Source organism: Chiloscyllium plagiosum, chromosome 3, assembly GCF_004010195.1.
Source record: "Chiloscyllium plagiosum isolate BGI_BamShark_2017 chromosome 3, ASM401019v2, whole genome shotgun sequence".
Taxonomy (NCBI): domain Eukaryota; kingdom Metazoa; phylum Chordata; class Chondrichthyes; order Orectolobiformes; family Hemiscylliidae; genus Chiloscyllium; species Chiloscyllium plagiosum.
In genome coordinates this window covers 128,426,749-128,447,593 of record NC_057712.1, presented here as the reverse complement: position 1 = coordinate 128,447,593, position 20,845 = coordinate 128,426,749, and the positions used below count along the sequence as shown (strand labels likewise).

Below are 20,845 nucleotides of genomic sequence, written 5' to 3'. Positions count from 1 at the left end.
GGGTAGGTAGGTGAAAGTGAAGGGGGGTAGTGAGGGGGGTAAATGAAAGTCAGGGGTAAAATAGGTGCTGGAGCGAAAGCGAGTGCCGGGGAAAGTCAGTATCAAGGGCCAGTGTCAGGGAAAGTGAGTGTCAGGGAAACCAAGCAAATGACACTGAGTGAAGTGGCAGAGAGTGCAAGTCAGTAATCCAACAATGAACCACATTCTGAGCAAGACTAGTTTTGTGGATTTCAAAAGTGTCAGCTAGGAAGCTGGTAGTTTTCAGACAGAGAGCAGGCACTTGGATAATTTGTGGGGGGGTAGGATCATGATATTTTTGTACAGGCTTTCCATTTCTATTTAATGGCATGCTATCCATTCTGATTGTGACATGCACATCAGTCCCCATTGGAAGAGGCAGGACATAGGATGGCACCAGGTTCGATTCAAGCTTCTGGGTGACTGTCCGTGTGGAGTTTGCACATTCTCCCTGCATAGATTTCCTCCTGGTACTCTGGTTTTGCCTCACAGTCCAAAGATACGCAAGTTAGATGGGTTAGCCATGTGAAATACAAGGTTACAGGGATGGGTGGGATGCTCTTTGGAGGGTTGGTGTGGACATGATGGGCTGAATAGCCTGCTTCCACACTGCAGGGATTCTGTGGAGAAGATTAATTCTGAATTGCATTTTCACATCTTTGCCAGTGAAGTATCTATATAAGGAAACTCTGTAAGAAAATTTACTGGCTTAGGCTATGGTGACCACATCTCATGAGCAAATTATGTTAAAAAAATGGCAAATTAACACCAGAGAAGATCAAGCACTTAAAGGGAGAAAGCATGAAACAAAAGTTGTTGTTTATGTTGGTAATAAACTGAAATATTATTACGTGTGGAATTGTACAGGATCTTAATCAATCACAGTGTTAGAAAGAAATCTGCTTACCATCTTTGGTGACATGGACTACAAACAATCCTTCTTCATTTCCCAGTGCTATCCTTTCATGATCTGGAATGCAGTGAAGCGAGGGGAAGAGGTGTTAATATTTACCATCGGTATCACGGTTTTCTCCTCCTGGCTTGTATTTCATGCCTAACAAAGGTGCTAGCTAGACATCAACCATATAGTGTCAGAAAAAAGCAGTTTCAAGTTAACACAGTACCAGTCACAAAACAAATCCCAAAGAACTGTGGAGCCTGGAAATCAGAAACAAAAACAGAAATTGCTGGAAAAACACAGCAGGCCTGGCAGCATCTGTGGAAAGAAAGCAGAGTTAATGTTTCTGATCCAGTGACCCTTCTTCAGAATGTGCTATGTGTTAGCAGTCCACTGCACTGCCAACCTCAGGTATTAATACTGTACCAGTTTGAAGTTTGATTCTTCTCTATATTTGAATGGCAAATGCAGGCCAATTGACCCTGAAACGTTCTACTCACTAATACTTGGGGTATAGTGCCAAAATTGAGAAACCTGTCATATCTTGCAGACAATGTCCCAGACAGCACCCTCACCATCCCTATTTAATAAGATATGAAATGACATCTTGGTTTGGATAATCTACAGTACATTGGGTAGAAGTTAGAAAAAAACAAGGAAAGTAAAACATTTGTCGGAGTAGTGTGCAGACCCCCAAACAGTGGCCACTCTGTGGGAAAGGGGTACAAATCAACAAATAATAGGAGCATGTAAAAAGAACAGAAGAATAATTATGGGTGACTTTAATTTTTGTACTGATTGGGTTAAAAGAATATGACAACAAATTCATAAAGTGCATTAGGAATAATTTCATAGAGCACTATGTCATGAAGACAACCTGTGGAGCTGCCATGACTTGGAGGTGCTGGTGTTGGACTGGGGTGTACAAAATTAAAAATTGCACAACACAGGTTAGTGTCCAACAGGTTTATTTGGAAGCACTAGCTTACAGAGCGTCACTCCTTCATCAGGTGGTTGTGGAAATGCCAGTACTGGACAGGGGTGGTCAAAGCCAGCAGTCACATGATACTACGTTAGAGTTCAATAGGTTTATTTGAAATCACAACCTTCCAGAACGCAACCCCTTCATGAACCTGATGAAGGAGCGGCACTCCGAAAGCTTGTGTGATTTCAAATAAACCTGTTGGACTATAACCTGGTGTTGTGTGACTTCTGACTGAAACTAACCAGGGAGCAGGGTATCTTGGATAGGGTAATGAGTAATAAGGCAGGTTTAATAAATTACCTCCAAGTAAAAGATCCCCTAGGAAGTAGTGATCATAATGTGATAGAATTTAATAATTGGTTAAAGAGTGAGGAACCCTACTAGGTAACATCTTCAGTGGGCCTCAGGCGAAGCAATGTACATGATTCCTGCTTTCTATCGATATGTTTGGTTTTTTTTTGGGCTGGTGATGTCATTTCCTGTGATGTCATTTCCTGTCCTTTTTCTCAGGGGGTGTTATATGTGGTCTAACTTGATGTGTTTATTGATAGAGTTCCGGTTGGAATGCCATGCTTCTAGGAATTCTCGTGCGTGCCTCTGTTTGGCTTGTCCTAGGATGGATGTGTTGTCCCAGTCGAAGTGGTGTCCTTCCTTATCTGTATGTGAGGATATCAGTGAGAGAGGGTCATGTCATTTTGTGGCTAGTTGGTGTTCGTGTATTATGGTGGCTAGTTTTCTGCCTGTTTGTCCAATGTAGTGTTTGTTACAGTTCGTAAATGGAATTTTGTAAATGGCGTTAGTTTTGCTTGTTGTCCTTATTGGGTCTGTATACTCAGATCCCTTGGTATCATGGTAGCCTACAAATCCACCAACACACTAAACCAGCAGCTAAGGAACTTGAAAGTCCCTGTACAGTCAACAAGCAAAACTAACGCCATTTACAAAATACCATGTAAGAATTGTAACAAATACTACATTGGACAAACAGGCAGAAAACTAGCCACCAGGATACATAAACACCAACTAGCCACAAAATGACATGAACCTCTCTCACTGATATCCTCACATACAGATAAGGGAGGACACCACCTCGACTGGGACAACACATCCATCCCACGACAAGCCAAACAGAGACACGCACGAGAATTCCTAGAAGCATGGCATTCCAACTGGAACTCTACCAAAAAATACATCGAGTTAGACCCCATCTACCACCCCCTGAGAAAAAGAACAGGAAATGACATCACCACAGGAAATGACATCACCACAGGAAATGACATCACCAATCCAAAGAAACCCAAACATATCAATAGAAAGCAGGAATCATGTACACTGCTTCGCCTGAGGCCCACTGAAGATGTTACCTAGTAGGGTGACAAAATGTCTGGAAATGAACCTCCCAGCTCAGCGAGCAAACCTACATCCACTACAGTTTCACCATTCAGATCATAATCTGCATTCCTGTTTTTGCTATCAAAGTGGATAACCTCACTGTCATCTACATTACACTTCACCTGTCATGCATTTGTGCACTCCCTCAACTTGTCCAAATCACACTCAAACTTGTCTGCATCCCACTAACAGTTCAGCTTCACAACCCATTCAAGTAAAGAACCAGTAATTTTGCCTTTTTACTATTTTCCCCTCTTTGACTGTATTTACTGCTGTTTTTCTGTTTGCATACTTTGTCCTTTCCTACCCCATTCTGCGTTTTACTGCTGCCTGGTAATGCTGACTATTAGTTTAAAGCTCTCTCCACAGCCCTCGTTATTCAATTTGCCAGGACATTGGTCATGGCATGGTTCAAGTGAAGCCCATCCCATCAGAACAGCTCCTTTCTATCCAAGTACTGGTGCCAGTGCCTCACAATCTCAAACCCATTTCACTCACACTAATCTTAGAGTCACACTTTTATTTCCTTGACTTTACTTCCCATATGCCAGTTTGCCTGTGGCTCAGGTAGTAATTCTGACAGAAAAAAAAAACAAAGAGCTGCAGATGCTGGAGGTTTGAAATAAAACAGAAATTGTTGGAGAAACTCAGTAGGTTTCATGTTGCCAGTTCTTTTGCATTCATCTGCTTTCTGCCTACTCTTTTCCTTGGTAATGTTAACTTCATGATCCTTACAGTCTCTAGTTTCCACCTCACTGTCTACTAGTCTTCTCTTCTGTTCCCAGCTCCTTGCCACATTAGTTTAAAACCTCTCCAACAGTAGCAGCAAATACTCCCCCAAGGAAATTAGTTCCAGTCTGGTTCAGGTGTAGACCATCCAGTTTGTAATAGCCCCACCTTCCCCAAACCGGTCCCAATGTCCCACAAATCTGAACCCCTCCCTCCTACACCACCCCTCAAGCCACGTGCTCATCCTGCCTATTGTTTCATTTTCTATCCTGGCTAGCATGTTGTTTAATGTTCTTGCGTTTCTCGGGGTTTAAGAATAAATTGTTAATTTTTACTTCTTTACATCAAAGGATTTTTGTCGTCCTTGGTCACTCATACTTTAACAGATTATGAGGCGAGGTGAGCTTTTCTGTGGATCTGGTCAAATTAGCAGAACGGTTTACCCTGTGTCATATATGTGCAATAAAGCTATGTTCTATAAATTTTCTTGAAGTATAATCACTCTTGTTATGATGTTGAATGCAGCAGCTAAATTACAAAGAGCAAAGCCACACAACCACTATAGAGTAAAATGATCAACTAATCCTTGTCTTTGGTAAATACCAGCCAGAAAACTTCCTCAATTTCCTTCCTCGTTTATGGCGAGAGGGCCTCAATTGATTGTCTTATCTAAAAGACAACACTCCCTGAGTACCGTTCTATCACAACTGAATCAACAATGACACTAATAGCGGAAGCAAAACAGGAAAATCTGATTGAAAGTTTTGAAAATGTTGATCTAAAATGAATAATTTAATATTTAAAACAATTGCTTGGTAGTAAAGGGCTTAAATATTGTTGAAAACAAATACACCTTGCTGAAGACTCTGATAGAATCATAGAATTTTATGTACAGGCTGTTTGACCCATCATATCTGTACTGGCTCCCAAAATAGCTACCCAGCTAGTCCCATTCTCTTGCCCGATATCTGTAGCCCTCTGAATTAATCACTTTCAAATATATATCTGGCTCTCTGAGAGGGTTCAGAAAAGATTTACAAGCATGCTGCTGAACTGGAAGGTTTGAGTTACAAAAAGGCTGGATAGGCTGGGACCTTTTTCCCTGGATCACAGGAACCTTATAGAGGTTCATAAAATCATGAGGGGCATGGATAGGGTGAATAGCAAAGATCTTTTCCCCAGGGTAGGGGGAGTCCAAACTAGAAGGGATAGATTTAAGGTGAGAGGACAAAGATTTAAAAGGAACTTAAGGGGCAACATTTTCACATAGAAGGTGGTTCTTATGTGGAATGAAGTGCCAGAGGAAATGGTAGATATAGATACAATTATAACATTTAAAAGACCTTTGGATAGGTACATGAATAAGAAAGATTTAGAAGGATATGGGCCAAATGCAGGCAAGCTGACTAGTTTAGTTTGGGAAACTTCATCGGCGTGGATGGGTTGGACTATTTCTTTGTTGTATGGCTATGAATTTATGGAATCTGCCTCTAATTTCTCAGGTAGCGCATTCCAAATCCTAACAACTCTGAGTAAAGACGTTTCTCCACATCTCACTCTTAGCACTTTTACTGACAATCTTGAAACTGTGACCTCTATTACTGACACACCAACTGATGGTAACAGAATATCCTTCTTTACCCTGTCAAAATGTTTAATAAATTCAAATATCTCAATAAGGTCACCTTTTAATTTTCTCTATTCCAAGGAGAAAAAGCCCAATTTCTCTATTCTTCCCTTGTATTTAACGTCCCTCATTCCTAGGATCATTCTAGTAAATCTTCTTTGAACTTTCTCCAGGGCTTTAACATTCCTCCTTAAATAAGGTGCCCAGAACTGAACACAATCCTCCAAATGTTGTCTGACCAATGATTGATGGAGGTGTGGCATCACATCCTTGCTTTTATACATAAATCCAAGGATCCAATAAGCCTTCTAAACAACTGTTTTAACTTGCATGGTCACCTTCAGAGAATCATACACGTGAACCCTGAGGTCCAACTGCTCCTATACTCCCCTGAAAATTGAACCATTGAACCTGTATCGTCTCTCCATATTTCTTCCACCAAAATGCATTACCTCACATTTCTCTGCTTTGAAGTTTATCTGCCAGGTGTCTGCTCATTTGGCCAACTTGTCAATGTCCCTCTGAAGTCCCTCAGTGTCATCCTCACAATTTACTATTCTCCCTAGCTTATTATCATCTGGAAATACAAAGAGTTTGCCCTCAACACTCATCTCCAAATCATTTATAAAAATCAAAACAAGTAAGGGTGCAAACACCAATCCTTGAGGAAAACCACTCTCAAATTGTCTCCATTCTGAGAAATGCCCATCTATATCCACCACCTATTTCCTATCTTTTAACCAACTTCTAATCCATGCTGTCAATGTATCAGATGTTTTCTAAAAATCTGAATCTACAACATCCACAGCACTGCCCTCATCCACTGTCTGTGTCATCTGATCAAAGAATTCAATTAAATTTGTCGGGTATAACCTGCCTTGAACAAAGCCATGTTGACTGTCTAGTATGAATCTATTTTTCTCTAAGTATATGTTTATCTTATCCTGTATCATGGCCTCCCTCAGTTTCTCCACTATTGATGTTAAGCTGACAGGTCTGTAGTTTATTTGGTTATCCTCTGTGCTTTACCTAAACAATAGTGTAATATTTGCAATCCTCCAGTCCCCCAGAACTACTTGACTGCTCAGAGAGGACTGGAAAATTTCTGTCAATAGTTCCACAGTTTGCTTTCTTACTTGTCAGCAATCTAGCATGCACCCAATCCAAGCCTGGTGACTTCTCTATCCAGCATGCTACTAGCCTTTTCAGAACCTCTTCCTTATCTATTGCTGTACGATTCAGTTGCTCAACACCCACATTTCAATGAGGCCATTGTCACCATCTTCTAAGTTTGTGAAGACAGAAGCAAAATATTAGTTTAGTACTTCTGCCATAACCCTTGCATCATTGAAGCAAAGCAAAGCTCAGCACAAGCTGGAAGAACAGTATCTCAGTTTCCATTTGAGGACCTTTAATATCTGATCACCCTCTCCCAATTCCCTACCCCAACCCCCATATACCAAGTCTTGTCATCACATGGGCTACCACAACCAACCCAATATCAATTATTAATGGTCCCCATTAGCAGCTATTGATTCTCCCAGGCTGACCTTTACCCTTTCCATTGTTTGTCCCAACTGTTGTTCTCTGTCTGTGCTCCATCACCACCAAACGTCTACTCCTTACCCCACTCCATCGTCATCATATACATCAACCTTTTCCTAGCTTGGATCAGTTCTGAAGAAGGGTCACTAGACCTGAAACATTAACTCTGCCTTCTCTCTCCACAGATGCTGAGTTTTTCCAGCAATTTCTGTTTTTGTTCTGACTTCCAACCTCCACAGTTCTTTTGTTTTCTTTAAGCTTACCCTGATTATTCCTTACACTAATCTTTTACTATTAATTGTTTTAGTGCAGCCTGCCATCCTGTTCTCACACTTCCTCTTAGCCTTCCTTATTCCAGCCTTAGCCTCTATCCTGCACTTGAGATACTCCTCCTGATTTCTATTGGCTATTATTATTTCTGTGTGCATCATATGCCTAATTTTTTTCCTTATTCTCTCATCAATATCCTTAGTTATCCAGGGTACTCTAGCTTTGGATACCATGTATTTATTTCTCATGGCTATGTAACTCGTTTGTACTCAATTCACTTCTCTTAAAATTCTCCCATTTTTCAGCCATTGTTTTATGCACCAAATGTGTATCCAATTATTGGAAGCCAATACCACTTTTAGTACCCTAAAATCTGCCCTTTTCCACATGGAATCTTAATGATTGACTATTTTTTATCCTTTTCCAACTTAATATTAAAACTTACTTTGTTATGATCATTATTTTCCAAATGTTCACCCACTCTGACGCTCTCCATCTGACCTGCCTCATTTCCCAGGACGAGATTCAGCACAGCTCCTTCCCTATTATGACTGGAACTGTACTATAGCAGAAAGTTCTCATGCACACACTGCAGGAATTTCTCTCATCTGTGCCCCACACTCTACCCTAGAGTAATTGGAATCACCAAATATAACAACCCGACTTCTCCTGAAGATTTTCATAATCTGACGACAAATGCCCTCTTCTACGTCCTCCCCACTATTTGCACTCATCAGGGCAAATGTAAGAATGCCATAACAATTTATACTATAGGAAAAAAGGGTGCTGCTGATCATTAGCATGTCAACATTTATTGGTCGAGACAGTGCCTTGAAGAAAAGCAACTGGAAAAGATAGCTTCATTTTTCTGAATACACCCACAAAGGTACAAGGCTTAAACACATTCCTTCATTTGCACAGAATGGTTCCTTGCGCTCTTATGTTGCTTCCAACAGGGATAAATGAATCGCATTATGAGCTTGAATGATTACCTTAAATTAATTGTTCGAGTAGCTGTTAGCATATAGAGTTGCTTAGAAGGTGCTGCCCAATCAGAGAATCATATTGATCAATAAACATTTTGTCTTGGGTTTTGCCAGTTTAGACTGTTTGAACATAGTCTGCATATAAAACTGAAAGCACAGGCTGCTTTATTTGTCACCTGCGACCACATCAGCACAGAAACTCATTGTACAACTATCACTTCGCAATCTGAAAAGTGCCCATTGACTTCAAATTACTCTAGAAAGGAAAATTATCTCAAATATTTGAACATCAGGTTGAAAAAGCTGATTCACACTGCTGTTTTGCCATGTTGACACAAGTGGCATTTTCTACAAATAAGTCCAAAGGGATGTTCTGCCTATGACAGAACTGAGCAACATCATGTATGAACTTTAGTGCCAGTACGATACCAGATATCTAGGCCATATATCCCTACCTATAATCACAGCTGACTGTGTTGTCTTAATGAGTGGCAGGGCACTGTCATAAGCTTCCTTTGGAACAAAGACTGATCGGTCCTTGAGTTTGTTCTTCTTGAGGATCCGGTGCAGCTCGTTCAGCAGTCCCACCCATTTATTTTTCTCGTTTTCACTGTCGGCCAGTATGAGGATTGAACACTTGTTATTGGACGTTGATAGTTGTGAGGCTGTAACCTGCAATAAATGAAGTGATGTTAAAGGGAGAACTAAGGCAGTTTGAATGCAGGAGTTAAACTGTCTATGTGGTCTTATTTTATTCTTGTCTTTCAAACTTTAACCACTCTATTAGATTATCTGAATATTCAGATGAAACTAGCTACCTGTAGACCGGCCACATTATGTAAAAATATAACTCTTCTTGTTCAACCTTTCCTTATTTCACTGCATGGCTGAATTGCGCTAATGCAGCTAAAGGTCAACCTTCTGCTTTGCAATCTCAGAGATTGCACCCATTTAAAAGAGAATTCTAGTCCTTATATTAGGGACAGGCAGTAAATACTGGCTTAGCCAGTGGCACCAACATTCCAAGGTCAACTTTTTAAAAAACGCAAGAACAATGCATAAAGTTTTTAAGATAAAACTGACAAAATATAAATCTATTAATCTGTATAAACATGTTTACAATTTGACTGGTATCCCATATCACACAATACACACCACTTCACACCACCCATGCATATCAAGTGCAGCCATCATACTGGGTAAATATTGTCAAACATATGCAGTATCACCGGAGTTAATTACAATGGTGTTACATCTCAAACCTCTAGCTATTTGAGGCCTATTAGTTCATGAAAATCTTTTAACTGATTTCACAACTTGAGTGGCACACAATTTTCTTCAGAGAGATTCCTACTTTAACAGTAAGTCTTTACTGCTGATATTTTGATCCTCATTCTTTGGAGCATTTATACCTTTGTCATTTCTGTGCAAGGAGGAAATCATGAAGGAAATTTTAAAAAACTTCTAGGCTAGGAAATGCAATCTCATTTTGGGTAACATCAAATAATGACGGTTAAAAAAAGACATTATATGTATGTAGCACCCTTCATAAGTTTTTCCAAAATGTTTTACAATCAATTAAGTACTTTTTGAAACAGCATTGTTATTGCAATGTAGGAACTGCTCCAGCAAGTTTTGCAACGCAAGCACTGAGAGGGAGAGACATAATGGCCAATCAATTTCATTGAATCATTAACAGTAACAGCACAGATGTGATGGGCCAAACGGGATTTTCTGTGCTGTTGACCTCTATGGAAGCCATGTGGTCTATCGTATCCTGTGCCACAGTAAATTACCTCATGTCACCACCCCCACTTTTCCCTGTAATCCTGCAAGTTTTTGTCTTCTGAATAACCCAAATCAATTTGAATCTACCAGTAGGACCTATTCCCATCACACTCCTCAGGGACTGAACCCCCAGGTCCTAAGTACTCGCTGCCTGGAAGAGCTTTTCTTCACACTGTTATTGATTACTTAAATTTCTGCTTGCTGCTGCTTGATCCTTCTGTCAATGGGAAGTGCTTTCCAATCTACTCTGCCCAAGCCACTCACTACTCTGAATGCCTCACTGCAATCTCCTTTTAACCTAAACTTCTCCAAGAGCAAACCCAGTTTCTCCAATAACTGAAGTCCTGGAGTCAGCTTTGTGAATCTTCCATCTGTACCCTCTTTAAGATCTTCATATCCTTCCCAAAGATGCCTCAAGAAACAGAACTGGGTGCAGTTGAAGTTGGAACAATGCTTTAGACAACATTAACAAATCTCCTTGCTTTTGTACTCAACGTTCCTATCCGATAAAGCCAAGCATAATGTATGCTTCATTAACTGCACTCTCAAATTGTCATGTATCTTCAATAATTTGTGCACATATGCACTCAGGTCTCTCTGCTCCTACATCCTCTTTATAACTTATTCAGTATTGTCTCACTACATTCTTCCTAGAAAAAATTACTTCACACTTCTCTTCAATTGAATCTGCTACATGACCACCACTCCACCAACCTGCATAGGTCCTTCTGAAATTCAGTGCTATTCTCCACATAGTTCACAATAGTTTCAAGTTTCATCTCATCTGCAAATTTTGCCAAGTCACATGTGTATCAGAAACAGCAGGGGACATAATGACCCTAGTGTTAGTTCAGGAATAAATATTGGCTCAGACATTGGAGAGCAAGCTTCTTTATGTCATGAAGTCTTTTACATCTGTCAGCTCTGACCTTTGAAGAAGTTCCACCACTTCAGTCATGGAAGAAAGCAACCAGCTAAACAGAAATCATTTTTACATATATACATACATTTGAACATATAGCTTTATATGAAACTTATTGATCGAATGGATGCTTAAACCAGCTTTTTCCAGAGTATGGTTTTGAATTTGAATCAGTCCAGACATGAATTATAACCTGGTGACAAACAGGTGCAAGTAATCCTACAAGGATTATCTCAAATGACAGTAAATATTGATAAATAGTTTAAATTTGGCATGCTTTTGCTGCAAAACTATCTGGGTCAACATTATATCAAAATACATGTAGCTATTTTAAAACTAATGTATTTTCATTCCAGGCTTGTTGAACAAAACAAAACTAATGTTTTCACATTGAGGATGCCACTGCATCACAATGACATAATCACATGGTTTAGCATTTACACTCTTTATTAGTACATGCAACATAAAACAGAAACATTGCACCTTATCTAGCACAGGTATGGTACACTGAATGGCCCCCTTTTTGTTCTGTAAATGCTACCATACTAATATACTTCATGGAGGTTAGGGTTGCAAGAAAAAAATAATTCAAATAACCTAGCTGTTGTCCCTATATTTACACTATAAAGGAACCAAACATGTTTCCTCTGTTTCTCCTTCCCCTATTATGATGATGTGATTAAACCAGGTAATAGTTGAACTGAAGGCCAATAATCCCAAATTAAAACAAGTTTTATAGATGAACAGCCGAATCCACCATTCAGCATTATAACTGCAGTCCTGACAAAATCATGGGAACCTCTCCTCCAAAATATATCTTGGTAGGGCTTAGTAATACAGATTCAACACTGGACTGAAAAAACATGAAGCTTTTCCATCATTACATCCAGGAGGTCAGGGAAAGGTCTTTTAACTGGTGCTCTTCACCTCCCACAGGAACGTAGGTTGAGGAAAATCTATGGGCCTTGAAAAGTATACACGATTAATTTAAGGAGCAATTTCCTTCCTCAAATATGAAACGTCGTTTATCTGCTGCCTGCATTCTCGATTAATTTTACAGACATTGGGATTGATAGGCTATCTGGAATTAGGGATCATAAGAATGCTTTACAAAACTGTTCCTGGGGTGTAGGCCTTGCTTGCAAGGCTGCATTTACTGCTCCATTCTTAGTTGCTTGAACAAGTGGTGATGAGCTACTGCCCTTTGTGGTGACGATGCTTTGCACACCTGTATAAGACAGGAAAATTCTTCTCACTGCCGTAGAACTGAATATTTGAGATGGATTACTTTAAACCAAGCACTGAAAGGGAATTTAGGATCTTTCACTATGTAGCAGTTTCTGGTATCTTTTATTTAAAGGGGTAATTGTAATCCGATTAGTGTTGTCAGCTGGCGAAAAGCTGGATTTTTATTCATGGTTAGACAAGATAACTGAAACATTTCTGCTAATCGGTTGTATGGTCACATTGCACTTGTAAAGAATCCCAAATAAAAATAAGGAAGCAAAAAGACGTCCATGAAGTATTTTAAGAGGTACTTGTTCATTTTTAGTTCTGGAGAAAAGCAAGGGAAGCTCTGTATTCAGGTGTGCAGTCGGTAAGTAGTCCTTGGAGGGTGCACATCACCAAGGAGTACGTACCAGGGGATGCAAAGATATGGAAATGTCATCTCCATGAGGAAGGAGCAGCATTAATTGTACAGAGTAAAAATACCTTAATATGTGTTGCAGTTTTACGGTCACGTGCGGAATGGAGTTTCGGGGTCTGTTTAATGGGCCCAACCCACCTACCAGGTTCTGCTGTAAGCGGAACCTAAGGCAGAGAAGAGAACAGCTACATCAGAGGTCTACCTGTAAGGAGGGGGAGGGTTGAACTACACAGTCCTTTTGTCAAAGCTGGGGAGTAAAAACGGAAGAGGGATGGACTCAGAAAGGGTTCCGAAAAAGACCACCAACTTTTACAGAAGTTTGCTAATTTCACAGCCAGTGTCGCTAGGTGATAGGCAACACAGTTCTCAGGCAATAATGAGAATACCCTCAAACTAACACCTGATTTTTTTTGCTTGACAATCATGTCCGAACGAAACCAAGCAAACCATAAGGTGGATCAGGCAGCAAGCTACTACCTATTATGATGGCAGCAGGCAAAAATAATTCAGAGGCAATAATATTTTACCTGAGGACAGAACCAAAATCTATCCTTGTTTAGGTATGTCCAAGAAATTGTAGAGAGGTGATATTCATGCACCATCATTAGCAAGTTTTGTGACTCAGTATCAAATAGTGGCAGTGTGCATCATGCTCCTATCCTCTTGCCTCAGCTCATCAATAATACACTTGGATTGGAATCACTGGCTTCACCTTTTGAGAATTGTTCCAAATTGACACATCAAAGTATTATTATTTTCCCAGGTCAGTTATGTTAAAAAGCTATTCTTAATAACAAAATACCAAGAAAGTAGGTATTATAAAAAGGTCTGACTAAATGGGACAATATAACAAGTGATTGAGTACTGGTGTGAGCTAGTCCCCATACAGCTGATTCTCAAGCTCTGAGAATGGGTGAGGTTTTGGTCATCTGGTTTGCCTTCTGTCCCTGACATCCTGAATGAGGATCATCTCTGGTAGGAACTTTGAAGCACGATTAGGAACATAAAGAGAGATTAGTAAAATGTTTTGTAAAGAAGTACACAAAAGGTAAAGGATGAAAGGAAAGTTAGGGCAAGTTGGAGATGAAAAAGGAAACTTCTTTCATGGAGATGGGAGGATCGGAGGAGATGCCATTGATTTTCACTGAAATGTGAGATGCTGAGAATGGAAGAGTGGTTCTGGAGCAATTATATCGGATCATTCACAAAGAACAGCATAATATTGAAACATTAGTGAACTCATAATGGAGGAGACAGTGGGACTCCAACAGCATTTCAGTATTCTGGGTAAGTCAGAACAGAACTGACAGCTTTCACCACAATCTCTCAAAACATTGGTTCTGGAAAGATTGCCCAACACTTTGGTCCACACAGAGATAAAGTAGGGAATAACATTCTATCCAATCTAACAAGTGGGTAATTCCTAGAGGCAATAATATAACACACAATAGGAATTCAGAAATAGAAATAGTTAAAAGTGTTAGGCGAAGTTGACTAAAAAGTGCACATAGGACTCTTGATTTTATTGTTTGGTGTTTAGAGTATGATAGAAAGAAATCTTATGGGAGGCTTATATGAATCAATGGTTAGGCTGCTGACAGAACACTCTATTCAACTTTCAGTATTTGCTTCAGTGCGTTACTAAGAGGATGCAGAAGAGTTTCAGAATGTTTACCAGGGCTTAGAAGGTTAAATTATGTGGTTTACTAACTTGACTTGCATTTCTTGAGTGTGAAAGATTAAGGGATGATCTAATTGAAATATTTAAAATAATTCAAAACAGTAAATACATATTCATAGACTGGGGAATCAAAAAGAAGGAAAATACAGATCAGTCATGATCTAACTGAATGATTGAGTAGTCTTAAGGAGCAAGTCTTTATCCTCATGTTCAATTAACATTATACAATTATGAGAAGTGAGAGAAACTGGGACACTTTTATTAGAATAAAGCAAGTTCCAGGGTGGATTCCAGTGGTTCTTGCTGAGATTCACTGGCTGACGTTGCAGTTATCGACCCACTAATAAGTGAATGGCTCTTTTTGATCACATTTATTGAAGGCACCACCTAATACGGTGTTTAGAATCAAGGTAATCCATAACATAAGGCACACTAAAAGTTGCCACTGATTGGACAATTGGTCTTCAGGCATGCATGGAGCAGGCAATGACTTAAACTAGGAAGGAGGAAGTATGAACCATGGGGCAAATAATTGTTTTTAGCAGCACTGACATGAGCCTGGGAAGAACTCATCTTCCTTTTCCCCGTGGTATATGACATGAAGGAATCCAAAAGGTTACAGTAAATAAACCTGCTATCATTTCAGAGGCCTTGCCATGCAGAGAAATTAAATATTGGGTTAACTGTCATGCAGACGAAACAAGGAATTTACAATTAAGATGGCTCATTTAACAGGCACTTGAGCAACAGCTGTGGACAGAGAATGCTTTGAAGAACAATGCTTTACATTATGCCACAAAATAGGAAAATGTTGGTATATGTCACACAAACAAAGGAAGAAAAATGTATAATCATATAGGACTCTACCAACTCTAACATGTAAATACAAACACTAATGGAGCAGGCTCCCATTTCCTCAAGTAGGGCTTTCCCACCTTGTTTTATTAAAGCAATATTATTCACTGTTATCCAATATTATCAAAATGGTACATGTGCTCAAGACATTCAGTGGCAGACCGGACTAATGCAATCTGGGCTGAATCTGTCCCTGCCCTTCACAAAGGTCAGGCAGGGTATAAACCAGAACTCCAGCTAGCACTTCATAACAAGACCAGGAAGTAAATGTATATGATTGTGGCCATGAATCCAGGCCACAGAGCCTTGAGGTACAAAATCATTTGACTCTAAGCTCCAGCTTCAAACTAAATTAAGCATGAATCCAGCATTTATGAGAACATTTTACTTACTGGTTTTGAATGAATGAATCAGCCAGGTTCATTTATGTCCTCTTAGGCAATTTAACAACCAAAATACCTTGACACTGAATGATAGCAATGCTGCAATGTACAGAACACAAATTTTGTTTCACGTACTGAGAGGAATTCCTGAGGTATTCGAAAAGATAGATTGCATTTGCCTAAATAATAACTCCACTTTATTGGATTTTGTACCAATATACTTTAATATCATATGCTACTGATTCATTAATCACTGCCACTCCGAGATGTACCACTATAGCTACTTACTCCAAAGAGGAAGAAGCAATATAATCAGGAATGTGACTGCTATGGAGTGCAGAGAGTGAGGAGGACAAGAAAAAACAAAAGGGACCAATTGTGAAACACTGAAAGGAGAAAAGACAGAAAGAAGAGCAAGAAGCAGAGATTGAGTGAAGGGAAAGATAAATACAAAAGGTGGGGAGGAAAGGCAGAACACATGCTTGAGAAAGGGTGAGAAGAGGATAAAGAATTAGAGATGGGCAACTACAACAGTGAAGAGATCGTGCAGGGATATCAATGATGGGAGACAACTGGGCAAATTATCCAAGGGAAAAAGAATGAGGCAAGGGAGACAGAACCAAGAGACAAAAATGCAAGAGGGAGAAACATTGGGAACCGAGTGAAAGGGAATACAGAAATCTGATGAGAGAAAAATAGATAGTGAAACTAAGAAAGAAGAACTAGAGGGGCAGAGAAAAGATAACTATTGCATGAAATAATAAAGAAAATGATGGAAGTGGACCCAGAACATCCTATTTCCTAAATGAAGCCCAGCACCTGGACCAGGGAACTTTGAAAAACCAATAAATTATGCCAATCAAAATTTAGTGTCAATTTAGGATCGTTCCGCACTTTTGTATTTCTTTCTTAATATGTTCATATTTCCAGTAGGAAAAGTAGAGTTAGAAAGTATTCATCAAAAAAAAGAGGTAAAGTAAGCCATTGTAAATGCAACACACAGAAATAATTTGATGACAGTGTAGGCAAGTGTAAATATTATCAGTATAGAATTAATAAATGCAACTTAATGAAAGTTCTTACAGATTATTTTCAAAATACACCCTCAAATTTGGGAAACCCCAAAGTAACAAGGCATTCTAATGACAGGGTTTCACTGTAATCCCTCTGCCATTTGTCTCTTGCCATTGTTAAAAAGCTTCCCTCCCACCTCAGGATATAGCGACACTACCACTTACCCTGAAGATACAGGGGACATCCTTCCTATTGGCGTGGATAACATCAGAAGCTAATACAGAGCTAACTGAAAACTCTTCATCCCTGGGAGGAAATTAAAAAAGAAAATACTTTTTTTTTAAAGAAAACAAAACAACAATATTCTGCCCTTAATGATATCTCATCGATGTGCTGACAGCTTCAGAGGGCAAAGAAGGATTCATTCCTGACTGACTTCAAGGGTCAACAATATTCAGAAGGCAAAGTAACGAATTGTGCTTGTGCTCTTATAATGTACAAAGCTCTGCATGTTTAATTTAACCATTTGAAAAGACTGAATGTTCATATTACCTCAGGGATTCCCAAGGTTTTTCCCACTGGGACCCCATTTCAAGGCTGGAAATTGCTCTGACCCTTCAATGAGAACTGTCAGAGAGAGTTAGGGTTGGGTAAGAGGAAAGACCTGGAACAGTAGGGCAAGGGGCATGGAAAAATCTGCCATTTTTACTTCTGCAGGGACCAGGTCTCAAAGTTGAGTCATTTGTGTAAACAACTGAAAACAACAAAAGATTGAATCTGTGGAACCCATTGGGCTGTAGAGGCCAAGTCACTGAGTGTATTTAAGACAGAGATAGATAGGTTTTTTGATTAGTAAGGGGGATCAAAGTTCACTGGGGAATGTTGGGGAATTGGGTTGAGAAACATATCAGTCATGATTGAATGCCAGAGCAGACTCGATGGGCCGAATGGCCTAATTCTGCTCCTATCTCTTATGGTCTTATTCAGACCACGTACACTGTTTGACAGAATTGGGAGGAGTTAAAGCTGCCTCCCTGCTGTTCACTCAGTCGGAGCTTCACGGCAGCTATCACTGCATCGCACTCAAATCTTCAGCTTACAACCTCAAAATACTTTGGGAAGCCCTGCACCACTTTCAAAAAAATCTATATAACACAGTTAACAACTTCAGGATACCCCAACACACTTTACATCCAATAAAACACATTTTGAAGTTTAGTCATTGTTGTAAGTTAAGAACCATGGCAGCCAATTTGTGCGTGGCAACTCCCACCAACAGCAATGTGATAATGACTGATTAATTTGATTGAGAAATGTTGGTTGAGGGGTGTATATTAGTCAGCACACAAGGGAGAAATTCCTAGCCCTTCTTCAAAATAGCACCATTGAATCTTTTAAACCCCCCTTAGCTTAACGTCTTATTCGAATTACTGCACCTTCAACAGCGCACACGCCCTCAGTACTGCCCGTGAATGTCAGCCTATATTTTGTGTTCATGTCTCTGGAGTGAGACTCGAACACATAATGTTCGGACTGAGAGGTGGGAATTCTGATACTGATCAATAGCTGGCAATAAAAATGGACAGACTATCAGTGCAGCATCCCTGTTCGGGAAGCATTTTAGCTACACAGAGGCTGCCTCGGATCCCTGCGAACAATGGGATAAAGCAGCAGGTGACCACACAGAAGAGGAAGAGTTCCATACACATACCTCATGTCAATAACTTGGCTAACCACCACACTTGGCTGCGAAGCTTTTCCTTCTGCAATTTCATACAAAAACAGTTTGAAATCACAAACTACTGCTAGTGCCCTCTGCCACCCTTTCTTCACTCCAGCTGGTTTAGGTACCTAGGAAGGAAAAATTCAGAAATTTGAGTGATGGAAGTAAGGACACATGATATTCGAAGCGTTTGTATGATGGCGTAAGAGAATGGCTTTTGATCACACTAATGATCATATAACATTGAAAGATATAGAGAGACAAAGTGCTGCAACAATCCTTCACCACATCCTGACACCCGCAGTATCTTGCCTGAACATTTTCTTCCTAACCCAATCCCTGCTGACCCTGCAAATCTCCACCTCTCAAAGAAACAAATAACCACAGATGGAAAACTGTCAACCAAATGTTTTGCTACTGAAGGCTGACCCATTTTTGTGAACTACTGAACAACTTAAACACTCTGCACTATATGACTATAAGTGGATTCTCACAAGCTGTTCACTCAGTCGGAGCTTCATGGCAGCTATCGGTGCACCACATCTCAAAACCTCAGCTCACCACCTCTTGGCAAGCCGAAATCCTGTGATACTGGGAAAAATGCACTGGGTTGGAGCTGTGCAGTAAACTGGCCAAAGGTTCCTGAGAACTGTTGATGGAGATATTAGTGAAAATGATTCTAGCAGCTGGAATTTCAGCTGGGAAGAGCAGAAAGTTAATGTCTAACCCTCAAGAGTCTCAGAAGATAAATTTCTTTTCCATTACTTCAAATTGTTTCTGAAGTTGTAAACAATTTCGTTGGGCTTTAGTACTGGCTTCACTTCACTTTGATTGGATATGGGCTTCTTTCTTGAAATCTCAATACTTGGCTAGAAGGCACTATCTAATTAGACTGTGTAAAGAAGACAAAGTGGATGAGAAATTCTACCTTTTCAGTGAGATAGTGAAATATAAAAGGCCTTCCATACTTGTAATATACTGACAAATTATACTATAGGACCTTCAATATTCATATCCATAACCACAAAGGTCCTTGATCATCCATTGCCTCTGACTGATGGAACTCAAACAATGCAACACTCTGGACTGGGACTTGACAAATGTCACCATCAGGGCTAATACAGTAAATAAACCGAAAGCAACAGAACAGTGAAGCACATGCCTCTGTAAATTGTAGAGATCTTTTAATGAAACGTGCATAAAGGTTTTGTGAATCTTTAAACCATTTAAAATATCAAGGTTTATAAGGAACAGATCTTAGCTGTGAGAAATGACGTCCTATGAATCTGTTTCCATAAATGTGACTTCCTTTGGTGATGGCACAAGAATGACTGCCAGTTCAAATGATCATACGTTCCCCCACTTACAGCCAGGTCTGTGAACCCATAGCTTTGTACTGTTTCTCTCTTACCCGAACATGACCCTCATATGCTGTCCCGATGCCTCTCTGCGGGTCGATCCCCAGTGGTCCCTTTGTTTGGTCAGGTGGGATGGGGCACACAGCCGGTGCTTTGTCTGCACAAGTCACGTGGCACGAGAACCCACATACTAAAAATGAAACAACACCTTAATTGATCAAGTAACCGTGTGACCAACAATCATTATATCATTTTCTACAGCAGCTTTAATGCAGTAAAGCCTCCCAATTTCAAACAAAATTGGACGCTCCAGCACTTAAGGAGTATTAGGTTCTCTAATGAAGAAAGTTGGTTAAGGGTGTAAATCTTAGCATGTTCTAATCAAAAAAGAGAGATACAGAGCATTAGGGAGGCAATTAGGGCTAAAGTCACTGAAGACAGGGTACCCTTGTGTATGAATCACAGAAGGTTGGTCTGCAGGTGCAACAGACAGTTAAGAAGGCAAATGGAACTCTGTCCTTCATTGTTAAAGGGACTGAGTTTAAAAGCAGGGAGATTATGTTGCAGCTGTATAGGGTGCTGGTGAGGGCACACCTGGAGTAGTGTGTGCAATTTTGGTCTCCTTACTTGGGAAAGGATGTACTGGCACGAGAAGGGGTGCAGAGGAGGTTCACTAGGATGATTCCGGAGTTGAGGGGCTTGGCTTAAGAGGAGAGACTGAGTAGACTGGGATTATATTCCTTGGAATTTAATAAATAAAATGAGGGGGGATTTTATCGAAGCAGAGAGGATGTTTCCTAAATAGGATAGAAGTAGAGAGGACGGTGGCACAGTGGTTAGCACTGCTGCCTCACAGCGCCTGAGACCCGGGTTCAATTCCCGCCTCAGGCAACTGACTGTGTGGAGTTTGCACGTTCTCCCCGTGTCTGCGTGGGTTTCCTCCGGGTGCTCCGGTTTCCTCCCACAGTCCAAAGATGTGCAGGTCAGGTGAATTGGCCATTCTAAATTGCCCGTAGTGTTAGG

At 40.1% G+C, this 20,845-nt stretch overlaps 1 protein-coding gene across 4 annotated transcripts in view; it reads right to left on the bottom strand.

Annotated features, from left to right (window-relative positions):
* The window catches only part of LOC122548528 (serine/threonine-protein kinase MRCK alpha-like), a 493,614-nt gene that overhangs the window by 24,631 nt on the left and 448,138 nt on the right, over positions 1 to 20,845 (bottom strand). For 2 of the 4 annotated variants that reach the window (XM_043687289.1, XM_043687290.1), the window contains 6 exons: positions 19,876 to 20,012; positions 18,453 to 18,592; positions 16,966 to 17,047; positions 12,874 to 12,972; positions 8,906 to 9,122; positions 926 to 988 (listed from right to left, as the gene is read on the bottom strand). In XM_043687289.1, coding sequence (XP_043543224.1) covers positions 926 to 988; positions 8,906 to 9,122; positions 12,874 to 12,972; positions 16,966 to 17,047; positions 18,453 to 18,592; positions 19,876 to 20,012 — 738 coding nt within the window. The remainder of the gene's footprint in view (positions 1 to 925; positions 989 to 8,905; positions 9,123 to 12,873; positions 12,973 to 16,965; positions 17,048 to 18,452; positions 18,593 to 19,875; positions 20,013 to 20,845) is intronic. The other 2 variants (XM_043687292.1, XM_043687291.1) reach the window with 1 other exon arrangement.